General features: G+C 41.9%; 1 protein-coding gene across 1 annotated transcript in view; it reads left to right on the forward strand.

The window, feature by feature from the left end:
* Positions 1-5,096: 5,096 nt before the first annotated feature.
* The window catches only part of LOC120065336 (DENN domain-containing protein 2D-like), a 29,298-nt gene continuing 21,440 nt past the window's right edge, over positions 5,097-12,954 (forward strand). Inside the window, exons 1-4 of the mRNA XM_039016253.1 lie at positions 5,097-5,428; positions 8,489-8,587; positions 10,516-10,682; positions 11,199-11,311. Of these exons, the coding sequence (XP_038872181.1) occupies positions 8,497-8,587; positions 10,516-10,682; positions 11,199-11,311 (371 nt within the window). The 5' untranslated portion in view covers positions 5,097-5,428; positions 8,489-8,496. The remainder of the gene's footprint in view (positions 5,429-8,488; positions 8,588-10,515; positions 10,683-11,198; positions 11,312-12,954) is intronic.

Consider the following 12,954-nt stretch of genomic DNA (forward strand, 5'->3'; position numbering starts at 1 on the left):
TTTTTGCGGGGTGGTACTATCCTACAGACCCGGGTTAGCCCAGCGTCGTCCGGGTTAGGGGAGGGTTTGGCTGGGGTAGGCCATCATTGTAAATAATAATTTCTTCTTAACTGACTTTCTTAGTTAAATAAAGTTTAAATAAAAAATATATAATAATAATAATACACTATAAGTGAATTTGTCCCCCCCCCCCAAAAACGTAGTCAAATGGATACATAAAGTGCTTTCATTTCTAAACGGTAAAACAGATATTTATGAAAATACCCTCAAATAACGTTAGCCTAGTCAATATGCACAGAGATCTCAAAGTGAGTCATAGCATCAGGAAGCACTGTGATCATCATGAAGCAAGTGAGTGTTGGTTGCCATGCCAACGGTGAAGGTGGTGAGGTTCTTCGAAACAGACAGCCGTCTGGCCCACTGCCGGCCTAGAGAAAAACATCTCTCTGTTCCTGAATGGTCTCCTGTGATGGCAGTGCCATACAGACTGTACTGAAGAAGAATGTGTCTCTTCCAATAATAGATGTGAAGGCTGGCTGTCACACCTGCAGCATACCTATCTCTGTCAAGTCCTAGATTTAAGCCCCTTGGCTCTCTGCCTTACAGAGGCCTGTGAAAAGCAGGTGAAGTACGACAGTTGAATGAACATTTCTGCGATGTTTACCCCTCAGCTTCAGAGCCAGCCTTCCACCACAACGAGATAAAATGCAACAAAACAAGTGCACGTGAAATTCAATGCATTCCAACAGTCTGTGCACACACACAGTCCAACTGTATCCCAGTCTTTTAACCTAAGACTACTGCAAAGGCTTGAGAATACACCCCAACAGGAAATGTTTTATCTCCCCTGGAAAGGATTACAGCAGGTCTTGGAGGAAAGCAGCCACACCACAGTTGATGCTTCTTGCTACCAGAGATTGTCTTACATTTTAGCCATCAGAGAGACTTAAGGGAGAAATTAGGGTTAAGTGCCTTTCATCGACAGATTTTTCACCTAGTCGGCTCGGGAATTCAAACCAGCGACCTTATGGTTACTGGCGCAACACGCTTAACCACTAGGCTACCTGCCGCCCCATCCTGAAGACTTACTGCTAGGAACAAGACTACTCTGTATGGAAAAGGTGGCCACTGCTCTCAGATCAGATGTTGAAGGTGGGGGAAGAGGCTATCCATGTTTTTACAGATATGTTTTTAGGGGGCATGAGCTCAATTACTAGGGCAGGGTTTATGTTTTTAGGGATGTGGTTGGTCACATGACCTCTTCGTCCACGTGGATCCAGTTTGCACGGTCTGGTATTGCGTTTGCGATTGTTGGTGTCAGGGTTCAACAACTTGGCTCCACTGTCCCTCTTTAGGGTCTGTGTGTCATCCGAAACATACGGGGCAGAAGATGCATGTGTACTGGTGGAAGAAGGCACTGGCAGACAACCAAATCCAGTTCTCTGCATTTATACTGTAGTCTGCATCCAACAGGTGCTCCTCAAACACTTGACACACACAGAGGGCACAGGGAGATGCAGAGAGAAGGACAGTCAGCTACTGGAGTACACCAACAACTGGAGACACCTTGTAAAGTGACTGATTTTAGAGCCAGCAGTCATGCTGCCCCCCTTCTCCTCATTTTTGGTACCTTCATGCCCTCCTCCCAAAAACAAGTTTTGAGAAATGTTTGCTAATTTATAAAAAATGTACTGAAATATTACATTTTACATAAGTATTCAGACCCTTTACTCAGTACTTTGTTGGAGCACCTTTGGCAGCGATTACAGCATCGAATCTTCTTGGGTATTTGGGGAGTTTCTCCCATTCTTCTCTGCAGATCCTCTGAAACTCTGCAGGTTGGATGGGGTGTGTCGCTGCACAGCTATTTTCAGGTTTTTCCAGAGATGTTCGATCGGGTTCAAGTCTGGGCTCTGGCTGGTCCACTCAAGGACATTCAGAGACTTGTCCCGAAGCCACTCCTGCGTTGTCTTGGCTGTGTGCTTTGGGTTGTTGTTCTGTTGGAAGGTGAACCTTCTCCCCAGTCTGAGGTCCTGAGCGCTCTGGAGCAGGTTTTCATCAAGAATCTCTCTATACTTTGCTCCGTTCATCTTTCCCTCGATCCTGACTAGTCTCCCAGTCCCTGCCGCTGAAAAACATCCCCACAGCATGATTCTGCCACCACCATGCTTCACCGTAGGGATGGTGCCAGGTTTCCTCCAGACGTGACACTTGGCACACAGGCCGAAGAGTTCAATCTTGGTTTCATCAGACCAGAGAATCTTGTTTCTCACGGTCTGAGAGTCCTTTAGGTGCCTTTTGGCAAACTCCAAGCAGGCTATCATGTTACTTTTACTGAGGAGTGGCTTCCGTCTGGCCACTACCATAAAGGCCTGATTGGTGGAGTGCTGCAGAGATGGTTGTCCTATCTCCACAGAGGAACTCTAGAGCGCTGTCAGAGTGACCATCGGGTTCTTGCTCAGCACCCTGACCAATGCACTTCTCCACGATTGCTCAGTTTGGCCAGCCAGCTCTAGGAAGAGTCTTCGTGGTTCCAAACTTCTTCCATTTAAGAATGATGGAGGCCACTGTGTTCTTGGGGACCTTCAATGCTGAAGAAATGTTTTGGTACCCTTCCCCAGATCTGTGCCTCAAAACAATGCTATCTCGGAGCTCTACGGACAATTCCTAAAACCTCATGGCTTGGTTCTTGTTCTGACATACACTGTCAACTGTGGAACCTTATATAGACAGGTGTGTACCTTTCCAAATAATGTCCAATCAATTGAATTTACCACAGGTGGACTCCAATGAAGTTGTCGAAACATCTTAATGATGATCAATGGAAACAGGATGCAAAGGGTCTGAATAATTATGTAAATAAAGTATTTCAGTTTTTATGTTTAATACGTTTGCAAAAATTTCAAAAAACCTGTTTTCACTTTGTCATTATGGGGTAATGTGTGTAGATTGCTGAGGATTTGTTTAATTTATGCCATTCATCTATATGTATTCAGACCCCTTCCCTTTTTCCACATTTTGTTACGTTACAGCCTTAATCTAAAATGGATGAAATAAAACATTAACCTCATGGGCTCCCTATGGGCTTGGGCCCAGCCCCTGACTCACACAACTGACCAGTCACATTCGGCTATTATGCAGTTTTTAAATTTGAATCAGTTACCCAATCAAGGCAGGGCCCCCCATTGTGGGCCCCCTATCAACTCTTCTCATCTCATCTGACGATTGTCTGCTGTCGCTCTGCTAATCTACCCTCATTGAGGCTCCTGAATCCTCCTGTGGTTGGCGGTTTCAGTAAAAAAATATATATACATATACTACATATTTAATATATAATGTATATATGTTTGGCTTTTTATGTATGTTTTTTTTTCATATTTTTTTAGCTGCCTCTTCGGCTTCAGCCCCGGTAAGCCTCTGCATTAATCCGGCCCTGGACATCATAGAGCATGTGTGCCACAATGGTGTGTATGTTGAGGCCCAGTTCCCAGGCCATGATGTGGAGCTCCTGGTCCAGTTGGGTGTCGTGTGGGACTCTATCTCTGTGTCCATGCTGAGCTGGGTGACTCCCCACTGGGCCACCAGACACCTCACTGTCCCCTGGTAGGTTCCCTGGAGCACATACAGCCTGGAGCCCAGGGCCTGGAGACTACGGTGGAGATTTTCCAGACACTGCAGGGCCAAGGAGAATAACATGTCAATGTGATTTCAAACCACTCTGTATGGACCGACCACTCATTTTGCAGTTCTGTTGGTGCAACGTTTCTAGAGACCAACTAGTCCCTTTCATAACATATTGAGTTGTATTGCTTTCTATCAGAAAAAAAACTGTACAAGAACAATTCGAAACAATCACTTAATAGGCTAGGTAATGTCTGCATGTGCTACTATAAACCCTTCATCGGGATACCCTAGTTAACCCACTGACCTGCAGGAGGAATCTCCAGCGCAGGGCCCCGGTGCACATGCCCCCCTCCATGAAGGGCCTGTTCAGGATGATGGGTACACACACGCTGACAACTCCAGTGGCCCCACCAGGAACGGGCACGTCATGGAGAAGCAGACACCTTCCGGAACATGTGGATGGTTCGGTGGTGGCTGGTTGAATCTGGTTGGCTTCTTATGCAAACACACAACAGTGTGTGTATGCTCAGGGACAAGCAAGCTCTTGATTAATCTGTAGGAGAGTAGGTAGAGGAAAAGTTAAATACTAGAACTTTATTTTCAAGTTATCTGAGAAAATGCCAAAAAACGACCAAAAAAATACTGTATTATTATAAGGGAATAAAGGGAACATTTGTTGCACTGACAAACAAAGGATGTTAGTGGCCTTTGCTATCCTTATCTTTTCCACCAGGGGGAGTCATTTCCCTAAAATGTCTAAAGATGACTCCTATGGGCCTCTGCTATGCCATTCATTTACAGTCTATGATCCATTGCCCCATGCATGCATTTTTAATAAGCATGACTAGAAAATGGTCGGAGGGATAACCAAAATATAATAGTCAACCAGGAACATGAGAAACATAGCCTGCTTGTTGACTGTTGTATTCATGTCAGATAATATGAGAGCATAGACGTGAGAAATCAGTCGTGACACTATGGATGCGTTTTACACAGGCAGCCCAATTCTGATATTTTATCCACTAATTGGTCTTTTGACCAATCACATCAGATCTTTCCACATCAGATCTTTTGCAGAGCTGATCTGATTGGTCAAAATACCAATTAGTGAAAAAAAATCTGAATTGTGCTACACACCCCCAATATAAAGATGACATACTCATCACGCTCAAAAACAGCTTGGAAAGAGAGTATGGTTAATATGTACAAATGTCAGTCTCTAGTGCAGTGTGAGAATATACATTAGTTAGCTTAATACATCACCATATGAGAGCCTAGAGGAAACATGGATAGGCTAAATAATACGAAATTATTTCCATATTCTCAGAAGCAGACCAACCTCCCTAAATTAATTAGACAACGCGCCCTCCAATAGGCTTTAAGGAACTTTTGGAAAAGGGCGTGTCGGTGTCCCCTTTGGTCACACATCTGACGTGGGTCATAGTATCTGTCAAATTAGTTTTATTGTCGTCTCGATAACCTGCGTACGGTTCTATTCTATCAACACATTTAACCGTAGGCTACTCACGCTACACATCGAACTGGGTTGTAAATGAAAGTTTCTGGATAAAGAGAACTAGCTGTCTTCCACAAGTGTTCATCCGCAGAATGCGGCACATCTAGCACTGAGGGGATTAGAAACGGTTCCTGGAAATCGATTGCATGTGTGCCGGGTAGTTAGTTAAGAAGGCATTTGAACGACGGGTTGCTTGCTTGTTTATCTGGTGTGAAAGACGGCAGATATTGAACAGCGACTAAAACGTTTTGGGAACATTAAGCAACTGATTGAATTATTCAGCGGAAAGTGAGTATTTGACATTGATATACTGTTTATTTTTTTTGCTGTAATGGTTGTGTATATCTATAAGTTTCATACTTTTTGTTTGTTTAATGAAAACTGTACATATGATATGCTTGTTAGACACAGAGACACCTTTCACATCAGCATGTATTGGTTTTCAATGTTTTCAATGTTTACAATGGTAGGCTTTTCTCAACTATACTCAACATTGCTCCAACTGTTGGCAATGGCATATAGTTCCACCTGTATACTGTATATGTTGTATTTTGTAAATGGCTATTGAAAATGTGAATAACACTAGAAGACCATTGTAATGTTCCATATTCCCATTACATAGTATGGATATCATAAGTGACTGAAATAATGTATTTTTACTTGCACCCATACAGAGCCTTCAAAGTATTCACACCCCTTTGACTTTTTCCACATTTTGGTGTTACAAGGTGATATTGAAATGAATCTAATTGTAATTTTTTGTCAACGATCTACACAATACTCATGTCAAAGTGAAAGAAGGGGGGGGGGGGGACACATCTCAATTACATATGTATTCAGCCTCCTGAGTGAATACATGTTACAATCACTTTTTGGCAGCGATCACAGCTGTAATAGCTTTTTGGGTAACTCGGAGCTTTGCACACAGGGATTGTACAATATTTGCACATTATTTTATTTTTTTAATTGTTCAAGCTCTGTCAAGTTGGTGGTTGAACATAGCTAGACAGCCATTTTCAAGTCTTGCCATAGATTTTCATGCCCATTTAAGTCAACTGTAAGTAGGCCACTCAGGAACATTCAATGTTTTCTTGGTAAGCAACTCCAGTGTATATTTGGCCTTGTGTTTTTAGGTTATTGACCTGCTGAAAGGTGAATTTGGCTCCCAGTGTCTGTTGGAAAGCAGACTGCACTAGGTGTTTCTCTAGAATTTGATGTGACATTTTTACTCCTGAACTTATTTAGGCTTGCCATAATAAAAGGGTTGAATACATATTGACTCAAGATATTTCAGCTTTTAATTTTTAATATATTTGTTAAATAAATAATTTCACTTTGACATTATGGGGTATCGTATGTAGGCCTGTGACACAATCTCAATTTAATGCATTTAAATTCAGGCTGTAACACACAAGTCAAGGGATATGGAAAACGCCAAGGGGTATGAATATTTTCTCAAGGCATTGTATGTCAGACAGGGATGATGAGAGGTCTGTGAGACTGATGGTGAAATATTAAAGAGGAAGCGTAGATCTCCACAGTTAAAATCTCAATGGCACCAAGGCCAACTCTCATTTGTTACTTACTAGAAACTTTTTCACTTCCATGTGTGTTATCTTTCAGTCAATCATGTTTGGCCCGTTTTGTTATCTTAGAGGGTCTGAAGGAAGATGCTTTACTCTTCGCTCCAGCCAAGGTGTAAGGTTTATCATTTGGAATTGTTTGACCTCATGGATTTCTGCTTCAACAGCCCCTATGCTCAATCTGAACATTAACACGTGTTGCTTCCCAGTTCTGGAAGCATGAGGACATTCTCTTTAATTTCAACGAGAATTCTTTTTTTTTTAAAGGTTAAATTGATACACGCCTTGGTAGGGTTAGTGTTCCCACACAGCCATATCTCCATGTAACAGTGCTTGTTTACGGAAGACGAGGTGACCACTGTGCTAATTATCCTGCTCCGAACACCTGTGAAGCGTGACTCGGGATGTGTATATCAGAAGTGTACTTTCATCAGATGGAGGCACCCATAGCTGTCTGGATCTGTGCAACACTTACTGTATCAGTTTAAGGATTCTTTCTCGCTAATGAAAGATGAGGGCCATATGTTTCGAAAGCCATATTGCAAGTGATGATTATTGACGTTTCTAAACCTTAAAACACAGCGTCGGGATTGTAGTTCACATGAGCCCATCTTGGGCGATGCTAATGGCTGAGAACTGTAGGGAGAAGGCAGAATGCCCTCATCAAATACTGGAAAATCAAAACCGTAAAGTAATGGTTACATAAGTGTGTCAGGGCAATAACTTTGAAAAACAAAACTCACCAATCTGGTGCTACTGGTTCAGTGACAGCTGGCTGGAAAGAAATTTACTTAGTCACTTCTGTAGAATAGAACTGGATTTTCCAGAGACAATTTCAGATGTCTGGCATTAGTGTACAATCACAATACATTAGACGGTACATTAAATACACACAAATAATATTATAGTAGTGCAATCCACATAGTCTGAGTTGGATCATTAATCCCTACAAGACAATCAGAGCTATTACCATTACCATACCTTACCAAAAGGGCTGTGCTAATACCTATCCAATTCTTTCAGATCCACTGTGATTTGTTGTAATGGAAAGCTGGTCATATGACTTGTGCAACTTCACCTGAAATGCCTCCTGTTTACTCCCACTATACTGTCAGGCTTGATATAGATCCAACCTCCACAGAGTAAATGCCATTGCAGATTGCTATCATATATATTGGTATGATACACCGTGAATGTTGAATTACAGCATGTGACATGTTAACTCTTATCCACATTTTTGGCTTAATTGATTTGAAGGCTTGTTGTTTAGGGGCTGAATAAGTGGGAAGTGTTGTGCTTGATCTATCAACACACGTTTAAGCAGTCTTTCTTACCTACTTTCAAGTTGGGAGTTCTCAATCTCTGTCAACCAAATGTCTCTGTATTTCTCTCCCTTTGTCTCCTTCACCTCTTCTCTTGCACTCTCATGTAGTTTTCAACCTGCGGTCTGTAGAGGGCATCAACAAAAGATGACACATTCTCATTAATTACCTATTGGTCAATTTCCTGATGTCAACATCCTGTCCCATAACTATTGTCTGAGCTCAACAAGGGGAAAAGGGAAGTAAAACTTAAAGTGAGGGTCATTTTTCCTACTATCCATCTCTTACATGATGATAATCACTGAATAATCCCCTCCAACCTTTTCTTTCTAGTCATAAGGATAAGTGAAAGTAACTAACTCAAGGGGCTTTCCACCATGTTAACACACTACTTTCTATCCTCTTATCAGTCCTTCACTCCCCTGCTCTTCCTTCCTCTGCAGGCGCCAAGATGTCCAATGAGCTTGATGCGGGGGACCATGGGCCAATGAAACTGCTCACTACCATGTTCTCGTCCCTCAAGGAGACGTTCCACAGAGACCGTGAGTGTCTTGTATAGAAGTGGGTCCGTTCTATTTTGGGCCTATAGTGACTTGGGGTTAGGGAAAATGGCTATGTGTGGAACAGAGCCCAAGTGTGTATAGAACACAAATTATACATTATTGTAAAAGGTTCAACACAGAACTCTAAGCAAACAGACTGTAAGAGGCAAGCATGAATCATGCTGGTCATGAACTAAACATGCCTGTCAAGCATACAAAGATTTGGCCTCAACTGCTTTGTACCCCTCTCACTCAGGCAAACCCATTGGATTCATAAAACAAAGGACACCTCTTATAAACACTTATGAAACAGGCACATTTTCCTAAATTCACTTATTCTGGAGATATGTGAGGAATTCCGATTTGAGAGAACCAGCCTAATGCTTGACCATGCTGGACATTTTTCTCAAATAGACATTGTTTAGTAAAATACAGGTCCTGGTATTTGACAGTGTGGATATCATCTATTGTGGCAGGTCATTAGGTGTGTCAGTGACCATCTAGCCTTACTGGTTCTATTGTGGCTTAACTTGCATTGTTAATGGTTTCCCTTCTTCCCACGGAGTCAAATTGTGGTAGAGGAAGGTACTTGCTTGTCTTTCCAAAAAATGGCACAGTCACACCGGACTCTCACTGGTGGTGGGTAACAAGTAAAATCCTCACGTTGCCTAACAAATCCTCACGTTGTCTAACATTGTGGGTGTGGCTAATTTCCTGCAATTCTATTTAGTCTTCGGGCTGTGAGAATTAGTTTTAAAGTGAATTTTCAGAAATTCTACACATTTTCCCATGGCTTATGCCATGTTCTTATGCTGAGTGATTCAAACATTGTTACAAAATCAATGGGGACCCCATACAATGGAATTTTAGATTCTCCCGACTGTCTTTTTTAAATCCTATTTTTTGGAGTAGTGGCAACGATTTAGCTGCAGTGGCCTGTCACTGCTAAATTAATATGGGAAACACTGCTGTGTCATTTTCTACCCATCAGGCCACCACTACCTGTCTATGGCAGACCGCCTTGTGTCAATGTGGTACTTCATACACACGAGGGAGCGGGAGGGAGAGATTTGACCAAGTGGGGACATTTTGTTATTCCCCACAAGGTCAAATACTATTTCTAAGGGGGTTAGTTTTTAGTGTTAAGGTTATGTTTTTAGATTAGGGGTTTGGGAAAATTAGGGTTTTGAATGGGACTGGTTAACACAGTGTTCCTCTTAGTTCTTTAGCTCTGTGGTTTCCTTTCAGTATTGTATGTTTAAAATCTCTAGAGCATGGTTTAGGCATCCTCTTGAACTACACTGATCAAAAATATAAACGCAACAAAGATTTTACTATGTTACAGTTCATATAAGGAAATCAGTCAATTGAAATAAATTCATTATGCCCTGATCTATGGATTTCACATGACTGGGAATACAGATGCCTTAAAAAGAGGTAGGGTGCGTACTGCCAAATTCTCTAAAACGACGTTGGAGGCAGTTTATGGTTGAGAAATGAAAATGTTCTGGCAACAGCTCTGGTGGACATTCCTACAGTCAGCATGCCAATTACACGCTCCCTCAACTTGGAGACCTCTGTGGCATTGTGTAACAAAACTGCACATTTTAGTGGCCTTTAATTGTCCCCAGCACAAGGTGCACTTGTGTAATGATCATACTGTTTAATCAGCTTCTTCCATTATTCAGTATACTTACACAGTGCTAAATCCTAACTTAATTATATTTTTGTTTTTTAATTATTCCATAAACATCAATGCATGATTTACAGTTATTTGGCCTACTTGACTAGCTGCATACCAAAGTACAATCTTCAGTTCCCAGCCGTGTGATGTTTGGAATGAAAAGCTTCCTTGGAGTCCATGCCACCGTTAGTTGATGGTATTTATGAATAATTGTCTTCACTGCTGTCTTCGGTCTGTCTTTTAGGGAGTGATAGGGATTCGACACTGCCTCTGCCTACAGCCCCAGCCCTAGTGGTGACCTCAGCCCAGAACCAAAGTCACCTCTTCTTTGAGTACCTGGTGGTGGTCAGCCTACGGAAGAAGAGAGGGGAAGGAACGTACGAACCCCAGATCACATATCAGTTCCCCAAGGTCAAACTGATATATATACATACATACATACAGCTGAAGTCGGAAGTTTACATACACTTAGGTTGGAGTCATTAAAACTCGTTTTTCAACCACTCCACAAATTTCTTGTTGACAAACTGTAGTTTTGGCAAGTCGGTTAGGACATCTACTTTGTGCGAGACACAAGTAATTTTTCCAACAGTTGTTTACAGACAGATTATTTAACTTATAATTAACTGTATCACAATTCCAGTGGGTCAGAAGTTTACATACACTAAGTTGACTGGAACTTGGAAAATTCCAGAAAATGATGTCATGGCTTTAGAAGCTTCTGTTAGGCTAATTGACATCATTTGAGTGGTGATCCTAACTGACCGAAGACAGGGAATGTTTACTAGGATTAAATGTCAGGAATTGTTTTAAATGTATTTGACTAAAGTCTATGTAAACTTCCGACTTCAGCTGGACACACACACACACACATTGAGGAAGTGTTTGTGATAGTAAATTAGCACTAATCTAAAATGTGTGTTTTAGCTAGCTAACATGAGGCGCTCTCAGAGAGAGGAAGAAGAGAAGTCCCTGAAAGCCATCCTGCTTTTCTGTTTCCCAGAGGGGGTGAACTGGGCCCCCCTGACTGAATATGCCAGGTACGTGCCACTTCTCACCATATCTCTCTGTGCTCATCTCTCACTCTTTCTCTGTGATCTGTTTCTGGGTCCCCCTCACTGAGTGTTTTCTCTTTCTCTCTCAACCATTTTTTCAGTTCAGTGTCACACTTGGCTGAAAATAAACACACCTGCTTTCTCTTGTGTGTGTGCACATGCAATCACACCTGGGACAAACAATCACACACATCTACTTTCTTCATCCTCCCACACCCCCAACGCTGTGCAGAGTGTTTTCAGGATGTGGTGAAGTGTTTCCAGCGAGCTTTACACGAACCGTTTTACCTACACGCAGAACAAATCTGCGTATGTTTGTGTGCGACGAGTGCAAAGCATCATCTGTCATCTCTTGCAAACAACCAGTGGTGGAAAAGCACCAAATTGTCATACTTTAGTAAAAGTATAGATACCTCTTTTTAATAGACTGTTACTTAAGTGGAAGTCACCCAGTAAAATACTAGAGAAAGTATTTGGTTCATGACATAGATAAATGGGGCTACATACTGTAAGACAGAAGGGCGCTGTTTCAGTTGATCGGATTCTATTTTGGACTAATGTTCCAAGGTAACCTACTTTTGAAGTGATTTGTTTTTTAATCCGATGACCTCATGACTGGTTGTGTTCATGCCACATTAAAAGGTAGGTTAATACATTTTTCCAGTTAAATTACATGTCGCTACTATAAAACCTCTAAAGCAGTCATTTGCTCATGAATTTAAAAAAAAGTATTACTCTGCCATAATTTAAGCCATGCATCCCCTCGTCCTTGGCTTTACCTACAGTGGGGCAAAAAGGTATTTAGTCAGCCACCAATTGTGCAAGTTCTCCCACTTAAAAAGATGAGAGAGGCCTGTAATTTTCATCATAGGTACACTTCAACTATGACAGACAAAATGAGATTTTTTTTTCCAGAAAATCACATTGTAGGATTTTTTTATGAATTTATTTGCAAATTATGGTGGAAAATAAGTATTTGGTCACCTACAAACAAGCAAGATTTCTGGCTCTCACAGACCTGTAACTTCTTCTTTAAGAGGCTCCTCTGTCCTCCACTCGTTACCTGTATTAATGGCACCTGTTTGAACTTGTTATCAGTATAAAAAACACCTGTCCACAACCTCAAACAGTCACACTCCAAACTCCACTATGGCCAAGACCAAAGAGCTGTCAAAGGACACCAGAAACAAAATTGTAGACCTGCACCAGGCTGGGAAGACTGAATCTGCAATAGGTAATCAGCTTGGTTTGAAGAAATCAACTGTGGGAGCAATTATTAGGAAATGGAAGACATACAAGACCACTGATAATCTCCCTCGATCTGGGGCTCCACGCAAGATCTCACCCCGTGGGGTCAAAATGATCACAAGAACGGTGACCAAAAATCCCAGAACCACACGGGGGGACCTAGTGAATGACCTGCAGAGAGCTGGGACCAAAGTAACAAAGCCTACCATCAGTAACACACTACGCCGCCAGGGACTCAAATCCTGCAGTGCCAGACGTGTCTCCCTGCTTAAGCCAGTACATGTCCAGGCCCGTCTGACGTTTGCTAGAGAGCATTTGGATGATCCAGAAGAAGATTGGGAGAATGTCAAATGGTCAGATGAAACCAAAATAGAACTTTT

This window comes from Salvelinus namaycush, chromosome 20 (assembly GCF_016432855.1).
Source record: "Salvelinus namaycush isolate Seneca chromosome 20, SaNama_1.0, whole genome shotgun sequence".
NCBI lineage: Eukaryota > Metazoa > Chordata > Actinopteri > Salmoniformes > Salmonidae > Salvelinus > Salvelinus namaycush.